At 49.5% G+C, this 20,325-nt stretch overlaps 1 protein-coding gene and 1 long non-coding RNA gene across 2 annotated transcripts in view; one reads left to right on the top strand and one right to left on the bottom strand.

Moving 5' to 3' along the window:
* The window catches only part of LOC114892467, a 51,942-nt gene that overhangs the window by 9,928 nt on the left and 21,689 nt on the right, over nt 1-20,325 (bottom strand). The gene's annotated exons all lie outside the window — the stretch shown is intronic.
* Nucleotides 1,870-14,895, top strand: SLC4A9 (solute carrier family 4 member 9). Its single transcript, XM_029217434.1, is given in 24 exon segments — nt 1,870-2,084; nt 2,438-2,601; nt 2,887-2,934; nt 2,937-2,984; nt 3,420-3,475; nt 3,626-3,783; nt 4,041-4,053; nt 4,055-4,129; nt 4,487-4,641; nt 5,007-5,123; nt 5,287-5,452; nt 5,627-5,760; nt 5,924-6,180; nt 7,448-7,506; nt 7,544; nt 7,720-7,907; nt 8,037-8,150; nt 9,368-9,529; nt 9,677-9,855; nt 10,795-10,865; nt 12,959-13,025; nt 13,285-13,462; nt 13,868-14,020; nt 14,364-14,895. Coding segments are annotated over 24 exon segments (2,832 nt in total). The 3' UTR covers nt 14,418-14,895.

Genomic DNA, 20,325 nt, shown 5'->3' on the forward strand with positions numbered 1-20,325 from the left:
GTGGCCTCAATGAGAAGCTCAGCTCATTTCCCAGCCTCTCCCTTCCTATGACCTCATTGAACAAGTATTTATTGAGCGCCACCAGGTGCTCTAGGGGCAGTGGTGAAGAAGATAGATAAAATACCTGCTCCGTGGAAGGTACATTCCAGTGTGTGTGTGTGTGTGTGTGTGTGTGTGTGTGTGTGTGTGTAGGGGCAGGCAATAAATGATTAAAAAAAAATAAACAAGGCAGTTACTAGTAGTGATAATTGCCAGGAAGAAAATAAAACAGAGAAATGTGATGGAGAAACTTAGGACTCCATGAGTAGGTAATATCTAAGATGAGACGTAGGTGACAGGGATCCAGTCCTGTGAAGATCTGGGGTAAAAGCCTTCCCTGCAGAGAGAAGAGCCACTGCAAAGACCCTCAGGAAGGAACAGGCTTCACATAAGAGAGGGAGGCCAGTGTGGCTGGAAAGGAGTGAGCAAGGACAGAATGGTATGAGAGTCCATCAGGGAGGCAGGAGGGCTGGAGCCAGACTATAGATCAGATCTTATAGACCATGACAGAGTTCGATTATTCTTCTAAGAGTAATGAGAGGGGCTTCCCTGGTGGCGCAGTGGTTGAGAGTCCGCCTGCTGATGCAGGGGACACGGGTTCGTGCCCGGGTCCGGGAAGATCCCACATGCCGTGGAGCGGCTGGGCCCGTGAGCCATGGCCGCTGAGCCTGCGCGTCCGGAGCCTGTGCTCCTCAACGGGAGAGGCCACAACAGTGAGAGGCCCGCGTACCGCAAAAAAAAAAAAAAAAAAAGAGTAATGAGAATGTATTGGGTGGGTTTTGAGCAGAAGAGTTATATGGCTTGATTGCCTTTTAAAAGAACCTCTATGTTTGAGTGAAATGGAAATGTATTTTAAAAAATAAAAATAAAAATAAATGAGGGCCCCTAGGGCTGCTGTGTGGAGAATGGAAGAGTGGAAGCAGAGAGATCACCGTAAAAGGTTAGAAAGCTATTGAAATAATTTGGGTGAGACATGATGGCAGCTTGGAACAGGGTGACCACGTTGAAGTGGAGAGATGTGGTGGAATTCCGGAACTGCTTTGAAGGTAGAGCCAACAGGACTTGCTAATAGACCACGTTCTCCCTTGCACATCTAGTGCCAGGAACTCCTCCACACGCACACCCTAGCTGGCTCCTCCATCCTCACAGCGGGGCTGAGTTAGAGAGGCGGACCCCAGGCACACAGCTAAATTACGAAGTTTCCAGGTGTTGTTAGACAAAGGAATTTAAGACTCAGGCATCTGTTCTTCATGAACTGCCTCCACCTTCCATCATCAGCCCATTTAGTGGGCAGGGCCTCTGCCTGCTATCTCCCTTCTCCCTTAGCCTGCTTGACTTCTATAGACCCAGTTAGTTATTAGGTCTCTGTTTGTCCAAATGAGTGCCCTCAGGGTGTGTTGGTGACACTCAAAACAGTCCACGGTATCTGGTGTTTGTATTTGATACAGAGTATCAAATGGGTATCAAGTGGGTAGTATAACCTGGGGGTCAGTCCTAAGACCCAAGCCAGCGATGTATTCCTGTTAATTTACACAAAATGCAGTGGGGTCAGACCGGATCCCACAGGAAATGCACACCGCCATTTTGCCCCAGGTTGGGCATTTCTGGAGAGCCTGGGAAAGGTCAAGCTAGCCTCACACTCTCAGGCTAGCAGAGAATGGGGAAAACAAGCAGGGGAGGAGGTGACTGGTTGGCTCTGGAGTCAGTAGGCCTTGCTGTTTGTGTTGTGCTGCATGCGGGGTGCATTATAAATGCAGCCAGCCAGCGGGCCCCTGGCCTCAGAACCTAGGAACACACCGGTCCCTGAGAGTCTGTGCAAGCCTCACCGAGATGAAGCTGCCAGGCCAGGAGGAGTTTGAAGTCTCCAGTGCTTGTGAAAATATACCCACAGGAGAGCTGGACAGTGGCCCTGGCTCTGGCCCCAGCCCTGATGGCCCCTTAGACACAGACAGCAGGGAACAGGGGGTACCCAAGGACCCTCTGCCTTTCATTCAGCTGAATGAGCTGCTGGGCTGGCCCCAGGCACTGGAGTGGAGAGAGACAGGCAGATGAGTGGGACCCAGGCCAGTTTTACAGGGCCCTTCCCCTTCCCCCACTGGGGCCTCCTCCATGACTCCCAGCTCTTCCTCTGTGTGGCGTGGTATTCTCACCCCCAATCAGGAGTTCCTTCCTGTGTTCCCCATTTCAGACCCTCACCCTCTATGGTGCTCAGCCTTCCCTGCAGTCTGGTTTTGAGTTCCCCAAGACCCAAGATGAGGGCTGACTGCCCGGGAGGGGCATACTCTGTACCACTGGGCCCGCAACTTCCCCACTGTCTCACTTTCCCTGGCTCTCCTGTGTCCCCACTCCTGAACCTGGGAGAGATGCCCTCAGTAACATTGTCTGCCCCTCTTCACCACAGGTGGGTGCTGTTTGAGGAGAAGTTGGAAGTGGGTGCAGGCAGGTGGAGCGCCCCCCCCGTGCCCACCGTGGCACTGCCCAGCCTCCAGAAGCTCTGCAGCCTGATGGCCAAGGGCCTTGTCCTGCTGGACTGTCCAGCTCAGAGCCTCCTGGAGCTCGTGGGTATGCTGCGACCCTTTGCTGGGAGGGCCTGGGCATCCATGCCATTTCTATAAGATTTCCCCCACAAAGTTTTGGAATTCTCCAGAGCCCACCCCGCCCCACCCTGGGGGATTACCCATCCCCGTCACAGGGGAGAGATAGAAATGCAGAGTGAAGAGAAAGTTCACTGGCCGCTGCGTTCCCTAGACTCTCAGAAGGGAAAGGGACCTGAGCAGAGGGCAAAGGGGAGAGTTCAGGGGCAGGGAGTTCGCAGGAAAGGGTGGGAGCCCCACCTCTGTTCTCCAGAGCAGGTGACCAGAGTGGAGTCGCTGAGCCCAGAGCTGAGAGGGCAGCTGAGAGACCCCCACACCTCATCCAGACCACAGGCACCAGCCCCTGCTGAGGTGAGAGGCCCCTCCCTGGGCCCAAGACCAAAAACCCTGGGGTGGGAGGGTCCCAGATCTCCCCTGCACCTTCCTGGACCAAGAGTGGCCTAACCTCAGCTTGGACCTCAACCCAGGACTCATGAGTGAGAAGAAGCTGGGGTAGTAGTGAGGGGAGAAGAATGGAGGGGCTAGAATCACCACAGCCAGAGCTCTGTGAAGGGATGGTCTTGGTAGGCACTGTGCCAGAGGTCCACGCACAGTATCTTACTTAATCTTCACAACCACCCTGGGAGGTAATACCACAATTATCCCCATTTTAGTGATGAGAAAACTGAGAAGCAGAGGGGAAAGTTGTGCTCCAGTTTTCACAACTTGGCAAAGCTGGTCAGGGAGCCCTGGTAGATCCACCCCAAAAGCCTGTGCTCGTAATCACCGCATAATCCTGTTTTGTAGGATCTGCTCGTCCAAGGGAGGCTTCTTACAAGGAGGAAGCTCCCCTGAAGGAACAGGTTTGTGGCACTTCCTTGGGCAGGGCTGGGAGAGGAGTTAGGGATTAACAGAGGTCCACCCTCCACTGGACTCCTCCTCAGTCAAGATCCTGCCAACATCCCCTTCCCTGAATAACCTTTCATCCTCTGTCTCCTTGAACCCCAACCCAGTATCAGAACCCTCTGAGACAGAAGCTCCCACCAGGGGCTGAAGCAGGGGCTGTGCTGGCAAGAGAGCTCGGCTTCTTGGAACAGCCAGTGGGGGTCTTTGTGCGACTGCGGGATCCAGTGGTTCTGGGGCCCCTTACTGAGGTGCCCCTCCCCAGCAGGTGAGGCTGCTGAGTGGGGGTTGGATATCCTGGAGCCCAGAGAAGGCCTTTACCCGCGAGGGGATTAGGAGATTTTTGGGTCCAGTTCTCTGGGGGTGGGGATGGGGACTGGTACTCAGGGAGGGGTGGCAGTCAGCGCTGCAAAGAAGGTGTGCTCAGGAGTGTGTATAGGGGGTTGGTAGTGAGGTCAGAAGCAAGGGCTGCCCTGTGAGATAGCAGCCTCTGACTCTCTCTCTGGGACCTGGTTCCTTCCTCAGGTTTTTCTGCCTTCCTCCTTGGCCCTCCCACACAGGGAAGGGGCCACCATGAGATGGGCCAGGCAGTGGCCATCCTCCTCAGTGACCCGGTGAGCTGGGCAGGCACGTGTGTGTCTCTGTGTGTGTGTATACGTGTGTGCGCGCTTGTGTCCGTGAGTATATGGACTCTCTACGTGTGATCAGGACAGCAGTGAAGCAGAGTGTGGCTTCATGTCTGTGAGTATGAGGACTGAAGTTCCCTTGGCTACCACCACACCTCCACCCCTTACCTAGCACAGGGCTGGCACACAGGAGGCACCCACAGATACTCATTGAATGCATGCATGCGTGAATAAATGCTTGAATGACTCGTCTGCCTATGTGACTTGTGTCTAGTTTTGAAACTGTGAAAATGCATGTAAGGGTGCAGATCTGTATTTAGTGCCCCTCTGTGCCCCTATCCCCAGCAATTCCAGTGGTCAGTTCGGTGGGCCACCAACTTTCATGACCTTCTGGCAGCCCTGGATGCTTTCCTAGAGGAGGTGACAGTGCTCCCTCTAGGTCGATGGGACCCAACAGCTCAGATTTCCCCGCCTAAACGTCTGCCTTCTGAGCACAAAAGGTATCTGGGGGTCATCATGCCATAGAGATCCTTCCCCAAAGGCCTTGGGTCCAGTTCCACTGTTGAGGAGGGGCAGTGGGGTAGGGGAGGGGACAGGAAAGGAGCAGACCTGAGTTCTGCTGGACCACTCTGTCGCTGTGAGACCTTGAACCTTCCCCTGCCGGAGCCTGGCTTTCACTCTTGTTAGAAGGTCAGAATGTGATCTGGACCTTGTTGAAATGAGGCCCAGGTCTCCGCGGTCAGAGCCGCGCCCCCAGCCAGCAGAGACACGAGCCGCCGCCAGGGGGCAGGGTGTCGCGAACTCCGGCGCCGAGTTGTGGTCTGATCGGGGATCCTCAGCCAACTCGGGTTCCCCTTGTCCTCAGGCTCCCCTCGCAACTGTGGAAGCCCAAGAGTCCCTCTGCCCGGCGAAGGACCCCGGTTGAGGACAGGCATGGCCGCGGGCTGCACGCGGCCAGCCCGGAGTTGCGGCGGACTGGCAGGTGAGTAGAGCTGGGGTGGGAGCGAGGGTAGCTGTCCTGGGCGGGGAGAGGAGTCACACGGGCCCCGAGGTGTGCGCTCACTGTGGGGGGGCGGGGGAGGCTCACCTGGCCCCAGGGACGTGGGATGCGGGAACCTGGATCACTGATGACCCACGGGCGGGAGGCTCCTTGTCCAGGACGTGCGCCAGAAGGCCTCGTGGTACCCCAAAGACTTCTTGGACGCCCTGCACCCCCAGTGCTTCTCGGCCGTGCTCTACATTTACCTGGTTACCGTCACTAACGCCATCACTTTCGGGGGTCTGCTGGGAGAAGCCACCGACGGTGCTCAGGTGGGGGTCGGAGGTGGGCGTGTGGGGAGTAGGCATAGCTTTGGTGTTCCACCAGCCATGCCCTTCCCCCTCCTCTGGGTCTATGGCTGGGCTGAGGAGACTCCTCGGAAGCTTGGGTTCCTGGGCTGAGGAATCCAGGGTCCTGTGCTGACAGGGCCCACTGTTGGCTTCTAGGGGGTGCTGGAAAGCTTCCTGGGCACGGCACTGACTGGAGCTGCCTTCTGCCTGATGGCCGGCTAGCCCCTCACCATCCTCAGCAGCACCGGGCCAGTGCTAGTCTTTGAACACCTGCTCTTCTCCTTCAGCAGGTAGGAGAACTCCCCCACCTCACCTGACCCACTAGCACACCCTCAGCCTGGTCTCAGCTGGGTCAATAGGGGAGGGTGGAAACTGGCTCCAGGGGCACCTGACCTGGATTAGGTTGGGAGCAGAATGGGCACTTCCAAGCCCTGCCTGTCTCTCATGCCCCAGAGATCACAGCCTGGACTACCTGCCCTTCTGCCTCTGGGTGGGCATCTGGGTGGCCACCTTCTGCCTGGTGCTGGTGGCCACGGAGCCCAGCGTGCTGGTGCGCTACTTTACCCGCTTCACCGAGGAAGGCTTCTGTGCTCTTATCAGCCTTGTCTTCATTTATGATGCCATGGGCAAAATGCTGACCTTGACCCATGCCTATCCCATCCAGAGACCTGGCTCTCCTGCCTATGGCTGCCAGTACACAGACGCAGGAGGTGGGCGAGGAAAATAGGGAGCTTGGCAAAATAAGGGAGGATGCAGGAAGGGTTGTCCCCGTACTGTCCCCCTTAGTTAAGTTCAGCAAAATGCTGAGTACTTACCCAGTAACCAGCAGCACTCTTCCCTATTCTGGTTCTGAGTCAGATGAAAAATAAGTCAACAGAGCAGACCCAATATCTTTATTTCTGCCAGTGCTGAGAGAAGAACATTGTTGTATCTATGGGTGTATGGGCTTCCTAATGATGAAACCAAAATTGGATCAACTTACCCACCCAGTCATGGTTGCACTGGACAGGGACTGTCTCACCCTAGAGGAGCAGAGCTAAATGCATGCAGGGTGCAGGCAGCTTACTCCCCAGAGAGGGAGAAGAAGGGGCAGGGCCAGGCATGCCCAGCTTCTCCCAAACTCACCAATCAAATAAATCACTGCTCTTCTCCTGGGCCAAGTTACTGACTGGGTGGAGAGGAGCTTGGAGTGTTACACTTGCACATTTCCCTCCACATGGACCAGGATTGAGGAAGACGTGTCCTCTCAAGAGTTCCAGACTCTGTACTAGGCATGAACAAGACTAATTCTGGCCCCAGTGGAAACACACAGATTTGTGTGCTCATCCATTTGTTGGGTGTCTGCCCTGTGCCGGGCACCTGGGTTACAGATAGGTAGGGAATTTGAAGCGACAAGGGCATGAGGCAATTTCCTGAGGACAGACTTGGTAGTGATCGGAGTCAGCAGACAGATGAGTCAGAACTAAGAACTGTCTGGTTCAGCTGGACCAGTGAAATTAGGCTCCTGATTTGGGCTAGAGAAGGTTCCAGGGGAGGAAAAATCATCTGAATTCTTTTTTTATATTTTTTAATAAATGTATTTATTTTATTTATTTTTTATTTATTTTTGGCTGCGTTGGGTCTTCGTTGCTGCACGCGGGCTTTCTCTACTTGCGGCGAGCGGGGGCTACTCTTTGTTGCGGTGTGTGGGCTTCTCATTGCGGTGGCTTCTCTTGTTGTGGAGCATGGGCTCTAGGCACGCAGGCTTCAGTAGTTGTGGCTCACGGGCTCAGTAGTTGTGGCTTGCGGGCTCAGTAGTTGTGGCTCGCAGGCTCTAGAGCGCAGTTTCAGTAGTTGTGGCGCATGGGCTTAGTTGCTCCACGGCATGTGGGATCTTCCCAGACCAGGGATCAAACCTGGGTCCCCTGCACTGGCAGGCAGATTCTTAACCATTGTGCCACCAGGGAAGTCCCCACCTGAATTCTTCTCTCCTTCCAGGAAATGAGTCTCAGTGGACAAGCACAAAGCCAAAAGACAGAGATGACATCTTCAGCGTGGTGAGGGCCTGTTCCTGGGAGGGCCCAGGAAAGAAAGGGTGGAGACCAAAGAAGTCAGTAGTTCCAGGCTCTTCCCACCCCTCATAGGTCACTGAGGCCCAGCCATTTGCTCTGGTTGCAGATCTCCTATCTTGTGTACTCAGTCTCGGTGGACATCAGTGGACATTTATTTCACTGCCCATAACCCCATCCAGGACCGCCTCTCCACACAAGACCTAGGCCTGGTCAATGCATCCTTGCTGTCCCCACCTGAGTGTGCCCTGCAGGGAGGCCATCCTCATGGGCCTGGCTGTCATACAGTCCCAGACATTGCCTTCTTCTCCATTCTCTTCTTCGTTACTTCCTTCCTCTTTGCCATGGCCCTCAAGCACGTAAAGACCAGCCGCTTCTTCCCCTCCATGGTGAGTGTCACCTCTCTTTCTGTGGGAGAGAACTGGCTCTTGGCCTCGGGCCCTGTCTGCAAATGGGAAAGGGGGCAGAAGGAAGGGGATGGTGGCCTGAACCTGATTGAGTGTCTGCTGGGTGGCCAGGTGTGCAACATGCTGGGTGACTTCTTCTCAGTCCTGGCCATCCTGCTGGGCTGTGGCCTCGATGCCTTCCTGGGCCTACCCACGCCGAAGCTCACGGTGCCCAGAGAGTTCAAGGTGAGAGCTGGGAGTGGAGGGCAGAGGGCAAAGCAGGGCCAACAGAAAGGACCCTAGAGGAGGAAGATGAATAGATCCCATACTTCTTCTCTAGTCTTCTGTTTTCTCACTCATAAAATAGAAATAGTATAATAATGGTCTCACAGAGTTGTTGTGAGGACACATCGTGTGCCAGACACATAGCAAGCACAGAATAGGTAGCTACTATTATAGGTAAGGGGTTAAAAGAATGGGTTCTGGTCAGCCAGCCCTACGTCTGAGCTGCACTTCTGTCACTTCCTAGCTGTGTGACTTAGGGAAGTTAACCCGCATTCTGAGCCTCAATTTCTTCATCTATAAAATGGAAATAATAAACTACCATAGTTTCTACCTCATAGGTTGTTTTGAGATTCACAGAAGATCATAGTGCATAGCACTATCACATTTCTGGGACTGGCACATACCAAGACCTCAATAAATGCTAGCTATTGTTGTTACATGTTCTCCCTACTCTTGGCATGGCCCTACCCACTACACTACTCCCCAAACTCTTCTTGGCACCCACGATTGCCTGCTCTGATCCAGTAAAGCTGGAGCTCCCTGCCCAGGGCATGACAGTACACAGGACAAGGCTCAGCACTGTTAGCGCCTAAACTTTGCCTGTGCATTTGGAGACCTCCCCTCCAGCTTCCCTCACGGCAGGAGAGCACGGGGGCTCCAACTGAGGCAGCCTCAGGGGCTCAGAACCCAAGGCAGCAACTGGGGCCCTCCCCCACACCAGACGCTTGTAATCAGAGCAGACTCAGACACACCCAGCCCTGCCCCTGCCCCAGATCTAGGCAGGTGTGAACCTGAGTTGCCCAGCGCTGGATGGGGGTGCGGGGTGCCTAGGGAGAAGCTCTCTGTACATCAAGAAGTGTGGGCGGGCCTCTTCCACCACCTCCTCCTCTTACAGGGAGGGAAGGACCCTGAGAACCAAAGTCCAAAGCCCCTAGCTCCAGCCCAACCCCTAGGCTGGTCCCCCTCCTTCTGCCCTCTGCCATCCTTGCACTGGGATGCTTTGAACCAGCTGTGCACATACAGACTGCTCCCACCTAGCATTCAGTGTCTTAGAGCATGCGGGGAGGGGGGAAGGAGGATGAGGGGGGGAGTTGTGGAAGAGTGCCAAGGCTGGAGTGTGCAGGTGAGGTGCTCATGAGATACCCTCTCCAACCTGTCCACGGACTGCCCTTCCCTAGCCCACACTCCCTGGACATGGCTGGCTAGTGTTACCTTTTGGAGCCAACCCCTGGTGGCTGAGTGTGGCAGCCGCCCTGCCTGCCCTGCTATTGTCTATCCTCATCTTCATGGACCAGCAGACCACAGGGGTCATCCTCAACTGCACTGAATATAGACTGCGGGTAAGGACTGCTGGGTAAGACCCTAGGTCCCTAGCCCAAGGGACAGGAGCTCCAGGGTGGGGTCCAGGCTCCCCCTTTCCCACCCCAGAAGACAGAGGGCCCAGATCTGGGCTAGCTTCATCCTCATTGCCCCACCGCTATCTGCAGAAGGGAGCTGGCTTCCACCTGGACCTCCTCTGTGTGTCCGTGCTGATGCTGCTTACATCAGCTCTTGGGCTGCCCTGGTATGTCTCAGCCACTGTCATCTCCCTGGCCCACATGGACAGTCTTTGGAGAGAGAGCAGAGCCTGTGCCCCAGGGGAGGCTCCCAGCTTCCTGGGCATCAGGTGAGGCCAGTATTCAGGGGGCTGGAATAAGACGTGGGCAGCAAGGTGGGGTATTGGGTACAGGGCAGAGTTATTTGGGCAGCTTAAATTGTAAGCTGGTGGGCTTCCCTGGTGGCGCAGTGGTTTAGAGTCCGCCTGCCGATGCAGGGGACACGGGTTCGTGCCCCGGTCCGGGAAGATCCCACATGCCGCGGAGCGGCTGGGCCCGTGCGCCATGGCCACTGAGCCTGTGCGTCGGGAGCCTGTGCTCCTCAACGGGAGAGGCCACAGCAGTGAGATGCCTGCATATGGCAAAAAAAAGGAAAAAAAAATGTAAGCTGGTGACTCCAGAGGGCTCTCTCACTGCCCCATGAGCGCTGGTGTGGGGTGAATGGGTGGGTTCTGGGCTCTGAGGTGGGTGAGTCAGGTCTTCCCCTCTCCTCCTTCAGCCATGAGGCTGGGAGGGGCCTCCAGAGGAGCATCATGGATATGAGTGTGGAGGCAGCCAGGGCTGAGCAAGGATGAGGTGCTACCTAATAATCCCCACTCAGTGTAGAAGCACCTCATTGATATTACAAAGTAACCATCACAAAAACAATTTTGTTGGAAACACAGTCTAACTGTCGAAAGTATGTGAAATCAACTTTGCAAATTATGAAGTAGAAGTGTTTATGTTAGTATAAAAATCGCTAATTTTCCATCAAAATAAAAGATAAAAACAAAGAGCAGCCCTGAGCTTGAGCTGCTGAAGAGGACTGGGACCCCCGTATTGAAGTGACCTGTCCCTTCCTCTCGGCCAACTTTTCACACCAAGCTAAGGTCCCCTCCCTGCCAGGTTACTGTCGGGGGATCCCTCCGCTTCCCTCCTGCCAGGGTCTGTTGCGATGTTTGGCCAGCGTGCCCAGCCTGGGCACCCCAGGGGCTCTCCCAGACCCTAGCTAACTCCTCCTTTCCCCACAGAGAGCAGAGGCCGACGGGCCTGGCGGTGTTCATCCTCACAAGAATCTCCATCTTCCTGGCACCTATACTCAAGGCACCTTAGTCAGACAAGCCAGCATCGGGGGCAGGTCAGTAATAATAATAACTATAGGAAGAACTGACATTGGCTGAACATTTACCACATGCTGGGCACTGTGTTAAGTTTTCTCCATACATAGTCTCATTTAATCCTCACATTACCGCTGAGAGGCATATGCACTTTAAAACCGAGGAACCTGGGCTTCCCTGGTGGCGCAGTGGTTGAGAGTCCGCCTGCCGATGCAGGGGACACGGGTTCGTGACCCGGTTCGGGAAGATCCCGCATGCTGCGGAGCGGCTGGGCCCGTGAGCCATGGCCGCTGAGCCTGCGCGTCCGGAGCCTGTGCTCCGCAAGGGGAGAGGCCACAACAGTGAGAGGCCCGGGTACCGCAAAAAAAAAAAACAAAAAAAAAAAACGAGGAACCTGAAGGTTAAAGAGGTTAAGGAGCTTACAAGAGACCACCAAGAGACCTAGTTTCTCAGATCTATCTGAGAACCCAAACTCTGACCCAGTAGGCTTTCTACCCAGTGGAGCAGGGTGCAGACATGCCACCATCCCCAGGGCCCAAGCACTACCCTTGCTCCAGACTCTCAATGAGCCTTAGACTAAGAGTGTGATCATCACAACCCAGAAAAACTTTGAGGCAAAACCCCTTCACTTCTCCCTCACCAGATGTTTATAAACACCTACTGTGTGCAAGGCTCTGCGAGGCACCTGGGAGAAGGGGGTGGGCAGGGGAGTAATACTGAAGAAGAATATGGAACCAAGCCCCTGTCAGCAACACACACACATGAATAAAAATTAAGCAACAAGTAACAGCAGAAAGGTTCAACAAGCCAAGACAGCAAAGCAGTCAAGGAGGATGTGGAGAATGGTTACACAAATTCACAGGCAGGACGGCAAGAGGTTAGCGGAGGGAAAGGTCACGGAGGCTGGGTGAGAGGAGGGTAGTTGAAAGAGCCAGATGGACCGGATCAGCCGCTGACTAACTAGGTGACTCTCATTCAGCAGATTTTTACCGAGCATAAGCCATGTGCCAAGCACTGTTCCAGGGACTGGGGATATAGCGGTGATCAAAACAGATCATCCATATCTTGCATTCTGGTGAGAGGAGACAGATAAAAACAAAGCTATAAACTAGGATAATTTCAGATAGTGATAACTTCTACGAAAAATAAAAGAGGGTAAGGTGATTAAGAGCACTAGGGGTCTACTTTATTTATTTATAAATTTATTTATTTATTTTTGGCTGCATTGGGTCTTCGTTGCTGCATGCAGGCTTTCTCTAGTTGCGGCGAGCAGAGGCTACTCTTCATTGTGGTATGTGGGCTTCTCATTGCGGTGGCTTCTCTTTTTGCAGAGCATGGGCTCTAGGCACACGGGCTTCAGTAGTTGTGGCACATGGGCTCCGTAGTTGTGGCTCGCGGGCTCTAGAGTGCAGGCTCAGTAGTTGTGGCACACAGGCTTAGTTGCTCTGTGGCATGTGGGATCTTCCCGGACCAGGGCTCGAACCCATGTCCCCTGCATTGGCAGGTGGATTCTTAAACACTCAGCCACCAGGGAAGTCCCCAGGGGTCTACTTTAGATTGGCTGGTTTCTGGGGTGTCATGACATGAGTAGTGAGAAGCGTGAGTAGTGAGAGGGATGTCAGGGAAGAGCATTTTAGGTGGAGGGAATAGGGAATTCTCTGGCAGTCCAGGTTTAATCCCTGGTCGGGGGGAAAAAAAGAGAAACATAAGTGGAGGGAATAGCAAAGCAAAAGGCCTTGCAAGGGGTAGAAGTAAATTTGGACAAAGTGAGGAAAGGAAAGGGGGCCAGTATAGCAGGAACAGAGAGAGCAGAGAGGAATGTGAGAGAGAAGAGTGGTAAGAGAGGTAATGGGCAAGTTACTTAGCCTCTCTGAAATCCAATTTCTTGATCTGTAAAATGGAGAAAATTATAGAATTTACTCCATCTGATTGATGTGAAGCTTCAATGAAAGCAGGCAATACAAAGTGTGTAGCTTACATGCTGGAGGCTGGATGCTGGGGTTGGAGCCTGGGGGGGTGGGTATCTGGGCAGCTGGCAGAGGTGAACTACTTTGCCAGCTCTCCACTTCTCTCTACCAATTCATCCCAATGCCTCTGCTCTATGGCATCTTCCTATACATGGGGGTGACAGCAATTAGCAGCATCCAGATGAGTCCATTAAAATCACCAAGTAACCCCACTCTTCTCCTTTTCTTTCCCGCTGGTACCTCCTGCCTGCATTTGCCAATTCCCCTCCTCTCCTCTTTTCCTGCCTCTCCTGGCCACAGGGACTCTGCTGCCACGCTGTGGTTGGGGAGGGGACCAAGGGAGCCTTCTGACCATTCCCAACACTGGGCTTGGATAGCTAACAGTGACACCCTCCAGGCTACCTGAGTACACTGCTTTCCTCCTCCTCTTGTTCCCCCAGTTCACGAAGAGGGTGCAGCTATTATTGATGCCAGCAAAGCACCAGCCGGACCTTCTGCTCTTGCGGCATGTGCCTCTGAGGAGGGTCCACTTCTTCACAGCCATCCAACTTGCCTGCCTGGGTCTGCTTTGGATAATCAAGTCTACCCCTGCAGCCATCATCTTCCTCCTCATGGTTACTCGGGCCAGAGTTGGGTGGTGTCCTGATGGCTCCCAGGAGACTCAGCCTGAGAGGGTGGCCAAGGCCTGAATGAGAGCAAGAATCTACCCTCTGTCACTTGCCTTGGCTCTGCCTGGTTGGGAATCCTAGGACAAAGAAAGATGGCCAAGAGATGACTACAGATGGGCTAGACCTGGGATACCTGGTTCAATTCCTTTCCCAATCTCTTTGGGCTGATCAGCCACAGGTAGGGATATAAAGCCCAGAAGAAAACTGAAGACCTGGGAGAGGCAAGGCTGGCACTTTTGTTACTCAGTAAGGTGATAATGTAAGTGGATTCTGGCTTTGTTCTTACTCACTGAGGAAGTTAAGAGACATGGCTATTGCTGACAACCCTTGGCTTTGTTTCTATCCCTGCAGTTGCTAGACCTGGTGGGGGTCCGAAAAGCATTGGAGTGGGTCTTCTCACCACAGGAACTCCTCTGGCTGGATAAGCCGATGCCAGAGGAGAGAAGCATCACTGAGAAGGGGCTGGAGCCAGAGTACTCATTCAGTGGAAGTGACAATGAAGATGTGAGCTCCAGGATGGGCCCTCTCAGGAGAACAGGGCAGGGGTGTGGGAGAGAGGACTTCTCCAGGAGTTGCCCCTAAAGTGTAATATCTCTGTTAAGTCTGAAGATCTGATCAACACAATCATTCCTCTTTGTTCTGTATTAACATAGGCACACTGAAGGAGCGAGGGAAATTTTTTCTTCATATGAGCCCAGGGTGGATGGAAAGGCCTGGGGACAAAGTCCTGATCTTTGTCTTAATGTGGGTTTATATCCTTTCACTCTCTGGGTTCCTTTTTCTCTGCTATCTGTCTCAGTCTTTTGTCTTTCTGTTCCCAACTCATCTTGGGATCTCTGTTCCATAGTCAGAGCTGATGTATCAGCCATAGGCTCCGGAAATCAACATCTCTGTGAATTAGCTGGTATGGAGTTGGGGCTCCAGGAAACTGAGCGTGAGGTAAGGGTGTGAGGAAAATGCTCCTGGTGTTGAGGATGGGGAGGTGCAGGCTCAGACCTTGGAAAGCTCCAGTGTGCTGAACAGCCCTGTTTTCTCTACATGCTCCAGTCCCTCCTGAACCCCCTAGTGGGGGAGGGGGTAGCAGAGTCTCTCCAGAGGAAAGAAGGAAACGAGCGAGGGTTCATGGGCTTGGCTCCCTGTGGCACTGAAGTCTGGCCAGTAGAGGGAGCTCAAGCTCACACCAAACTGGAAGGGATGGGAGGTGGGGAAGGGGAGGGCACAATGATAAAAGAACGGGAAGGAGCAGGGAGGAGAGGAAGGGAGGATAAAGCCTCCTGCAGCTTTCTTTGCCTTGGAGGCTCCTCCCATAGGCTGCTTAGAACCACACTCCAGACAAGTGGAAAGATTCTTTGTCACTTGCCCTCTGTGCCTTTCCTTCATTTTATTCATCCATTTATCAAAACGTTTTCTGAGTACTTTTGGAGTATCCAGGTACTAGAGATACACAGTGGTAAGACAGTCATGGTCCCTGACCTCAGGAAGTTAAAATTCCAGTGGGAAAGACAACTGTTAGAGTGGGATAGTGCTGGCTAAGGGAGGGAGAGGCTGTGGCAGCAGAGAGGCCTCCGATCTCTTCTTGGAGGGTGGTGAATGTACAGTGGTGGGAGTTGGGTAGGGCTTCCAAGAGGAAGTGGTCCATAATTTGAAATCTGAAGAATGAACAGAAGCTAGCCAGGATAAGATGGAGGGAAAACGTTCTAGACAAAGGGTACAGTACCTGCAAAAGCCTGGAATTTTTTCCCCCTTGATGAAATGAACTCTTTGGGGCTCCACCTCGCCATGTCTCTCCAAGCCCAAGAGCCCGAGTCCCCACCAGTTGCAATGGAAAATTCTGGGGGCTGGAGGGAGACAGGGAAAATCACGGGATGGCCCAGAACAAGATCTCCTGAGCTCTCCTTATCCCCTATCACGTCTTGGCTCTGTTCTTTGCCTTGTTGTGTAGTCCTTGCTCTGACCCCACTATGTCTTCTCTCTGTTCACAGGTATTTACTCAGGAAGTCAGGACATTGTTGGCCTTTGGCTTAACTGCCAGATGCTCAGTCGGCTGGGAACCTGGAACGTTGGGGCAGGACTGGAAGGCAGCTGGCCAAGACCTCATTCACCCTCCTGAGCCGGGGGTGGAGAATGGCAGGGGACAAGCAGGTTTGCTTTGTGGTTGGGAAAGTCTGGTAAGCCAGAGGGACCGAGCAGACCCCATTCACTCTTTACCCCATTGAAGGAACCTAAGTCTAGAAGCCCTTCCCATTTTGAAACTTCTGTCCTCACAAATTCTCTTTTGTACAGTCAGGGTGTTGTCAGGGAACTCTTTTCAGTTTGCAAAAGGGAAAAAAAGTCCCTCTTTCCAGAAAAGTATTTCTCTATTTTAAACAGTTTTTTTACACATATAAAAATAAACTTTAGTTTTTGACCACAAAAGTGAATAAGATTATTGCAAAATATTGGAACACTCCAGAATGTATAATTTTGAAATGGAAATCATCCCAGAGGTAGCCAGTGTTCACATTTTAGTGTATATTGTTCAGATTTATTGAGTTCTATGACATGCTTGATACTTAATATGTGTTGGATGTTTTCCCCATGTCGGTACTACATACATATCCAACATTCCTCTTGCATAGAATAAATAACTTTATAAATTGAAAAAGATATCATATATACAAAAGAGTATATAAAATGTCTTCTGCAAGTGCAAGAATTTCTCCAGAGTATATGCCTAGGAATGAAATTAAAGAGTAACAATAAAAAGAACACCTGTGTATCCAACACTCAGGTTAAGAGGTATCCTAGTACCTCAGAAATCCTTTTGTATGTTCCTCGCATACTGCACCCCTAACTCCCCATAAACACATCTGAATTTTATGGTAATTATTTTCTTGCTTTTCTTTATAGTTTTAACATCTATTTATGTATACTTATGTATTTATTATTTTGCCTATTTTTGAATGTTATATAAGTGGAATCACAGTATATGAGTTCTCTGCTTCTTTCACTCAGCATTGTTTTGAGAATTATTCATATGGACCTATGCAGCTGTAGTTTGCTTATTTTCATTGCTGTTTAGCACTCCACTGTATGACAATACCACAATTCAATTATCCGTTTTACTGTTGACTCAGAAGAATTCACTGCTGAAGCCATCTGGACCTGGTGCTGGCTTTGAGGAAAGTTAAGTTCATTCAAATTTGTTAATGGTTATAAGATTTTTTAAAAAAATTATAGACTATATATTTTTAGGATATAAAAAATTGAGGTTAAGTTTAATTTATAATTAACAAAGGTAAAATGAAGTTTCATTTTTGTTTTTTTCTTTTTTGGCCGCTTGGCTTGCAGGATCTTAGTTCCCTGACCAGGGATTGAAACCTGGCTCCCAGCAGTGGAAGTGCCAAGTCCTAACCACTGCACTGCCATGGAATTCCCAAAATGAAGGTTTTTATTGAATTATTTAACAGCCTACAATTTTTTCCCCAAAACATGAAGATCCAAAACGTCCCATAAACAATAAACTGTGATTCCAAAGCACACAGCCTTTCCATTACTGAAAATGTTATCTTTATCTTATCTCAGTTGGTCCAGGGCAGGTTTTAGCAGCATTATTTTGGTAATTTTGGCTTTATGTTGGCTGGGGAGAATTTACAGGTGGTGACTAACAGGCAAATAATTTGAGAAGTTCCTCCCTTAAATGTTTTATAGGGACTTCCATGGTGGTCCAGTGATTAAGACTCCGTGCTTCCACTGAAGGGGACATGGGTTCCATCCCTGGTCGGGGAGCTAAGATCCTGCATGGCAGTGTGGCCAAAAATTAAAAAAAGAAAAATTGTTTTATAGACTTGAGCCTCCTCTTTCTATAATATTATGGCTATTTCAGCCCCTGGCAAAAAAGCATTTGCTCAATAAATGTTTTGAGAAAGAGTGTTTGAATAAATGATGCAGAAATGTTATGAATGCAACAGATGATTGTTAAATATTCAGTGAACATCAGTGAGAAGAGAAAATCATACTTTCTACCCTAAAAAATGAAAAGTGCTGTCTCTTTTGCCACGCTTTCCCAAAATGATTTAAGAAATCTGCTTCACAGTTTGCAGCACTAGTTGAGAGTAACTTTTGGGGAAGGTACATAATGAAAAAGACAGTACACAGTCTATTAATATAAATTAATGATCCCAAATAAGGATTTAAATAATGGGGGCCTAAATCAGTTGTGTGGTTTTTTTTAATGGTGATGGAATACACTAAAACAGTGATATCTATATCAGTAAGAGAAAGGAAATATGAAGTACCAAGTTCTTAAATATAATTTAAAATTTTTATTTATTTATTTTTCTGGGCATGTCGTGCGGCATGCAGAATCTTAGTTCCCCAACCAGGGAGTGAACCCATGCCCCCTGCATTGGGAGTGCAGAGTCTTAACCACTGGACTGCCAGGGAAGTCCCCCTTAAATGTAATTTTTTTTAATTGAAGAGTCCTAGTCTTCCTCTTCATCACATAGGCAGCACCTTTGAAGTAAACAAATCTGTAACTTGACCAGCTTTTTGGAATGCGGGTCACAGTGTGACCCAACCCAGCCTCTGATGGTTAGCTTCATCATAAGCTCCATGGCCTCAGCTCTGGGAAAGACTGTATTTTTTTAGCACCATTTTAGGTTCAGGATATAGGATTTTTAGGCTCTTTATTTCTTCTTTAGCCAGTTTTGGTGAATTGTATTTTTCTAGGAATCTATTCATCTTATCTAAGTTTCCATATTTATTGGCATAAAGTTATTAAAACCTTTATCTGTTTAATATATGTAGCACATTTAGCTGTAGTCCCTTATCATTTTTAATATTATTTGCACTCTCTTTTTTTGTTCTGGTTACTCTTGCCAGAAGTTAGTCTATTTTATTAGTCTTTTTTTAAAATAAATTTATTTATTTTTGTTTATGATTTTTGGCTGTATTGGGTCTTCGTTGATGTGCACGGGCTTTCTCTAGTTGTGGCGAGGAGGGGCTACTCTTCGTTTGCTGTGCGTGGGCTTCTCATTGCAGTGGCTTCTCTTGTTGTGGAGCATGGGTTCTAGAGTGCGTGGGCTTCAGTAGATGTGGCACGTGGGCTCAGTAGTTGTGGCTTGTGGGCTCTAGAGCACAGGCTCAGTAGTTGTGGCGCACGGGCTTAGCTGCTCCGCGGCATGTGGGATCTTCCTGGACCAGGGCTTGAACCTGTGTCCCCTGCATTGGCAGGTGGATTCTTAACCATTGAGCCACCAGGGAAGCCCTATTAGTCTTTTTAAATAATTAACTTCTGGCTTTGTTGATCTTCTCTATTAAATATTTTTTTACTTCATTAATTTCTACTCTTCATTATTTCCTTCCATTTCTTTAGGTTTATTCTGTTAATTTTCTAAGTTCTTAGCTCATTATTTTGAGCCTTAGTTATTTCCTGATGTAAGCACTACTGCTATAGATTTCCTTCATAGTACCACTTTAGCTGCATCCCACAGTTCTGATATAGTATTCTCATTACCATTTATTTCTAAGTATTTTCTAATTTCTACTATGAATTCCTCTTTGACCCACAAGTTGTTGAGAAGTACATTTAAAAATTTTCCGAACTTATGGTTTTTCCCCCTTAATTATCTTTTTATAACGGATTTCTAACTTAACTGCATTTAGACATTTGTGAGGCTAACTTTATGACCTGGCGTGTGGTCAGTTTTTATAAATGTTCCATGTGTGCTTGAAAAGAATGTTTACTCTCCAATTTTGGGGGGCAATTTCCTACCTATTTCTATTAAGACAGCCTGCTAGTTGTGCTGTTCAAAATATTCTATATATTTCATAAGTTCTTTTTGGGTCTGTTTGAACTATCAAGTACTAGAGGAGGTATGTTAATATACCTACTATGATAATGATTTTGTCAATATCTCCTTGTGGATATGTCAACTTTTGCTTTTATATATTTTTAAAAGCTGTGCTATTGGGTGCTTTCCAGTTTAGAATTGTTATACCTTCCTGGTTAAATGATCCATTTACTATTTTGTAATGGTCTTATTTTGTGATGACTAGGAATGCTTTCTGCCTAAAAGTTATTTTGTCTGCTAGAAATATAGTTAAATCAGCTTTCTTTTGGTTAGAATTTACCTATATTGTATATTTACATTCTTTGAATTTTAGTCTGTGTTTTTATATTTTAGGTGTATCTGTTATAACAAGCACATAGAGAGATATGGTGGTTGTTTTTTTTAACCCAATTTGACAATCTGTCTTTTAGCTAGAGAACTCAGTACATTTACATTTAGAGTAATTACTAATATATTTGGTTTTGTTTTATTGGTTTTCTATTCTGTTTTTCTGTTTCTTTTCCCTTTTCTCATCTTATTTTGGATTGATTGAGCTTTCATGTCTTTTCATTTTCTTTTCCATTTTCCTCCCTCTACGCATTTGGGGTATAAAGAAAAGGGAAGTCAAGGATGACTCCAATGTTTCTGGCATAAGTGACAGGAAGAATGGAATTGCCATTGACTGAGTTCATATTTGGGCATTTTAAGTATGATGCCTTTTAGATAATAAGGCAGAGATGTCAAATAAGTAGCTGGACATGCAAGTGTGAAGTTCAGGGGAGAGGTCTGAGTCAGAGATAAAAATTTATAAGTTTATTAGTATATAAATTATATTTAAAATGGACTAGGTGAGATTGCCAAGGGAATGGACTTAGAGAAGAGATCCAAGGACCAAAGCTTGGAACATTCCGGTGTTAAGAGGTAGGAGGTTGAGGAGCAACCAGGAAAGGAGAAGATTGAGGAAAGGCTGGTGACATGGAAGCAAAACCAGAAGAA

The sequence above is a fragment of the Monodon monoceros genome, unplaced genomic scaffold, assembly GCF_005190385.1.
Source record: "Monodon monoceros isolate NGI ecotype Baffin Bay Population unplaced genomic scaffold, NGI_Narwhal_1 Super_Scaffold_12, whole genome shotgun sequence".
Lineage (NCBI taxonomy): Eukaryota > Metazoa > Chordata > Mammalia > Artiodactyla > Monodontidae > Monodon > Monodon monoceros.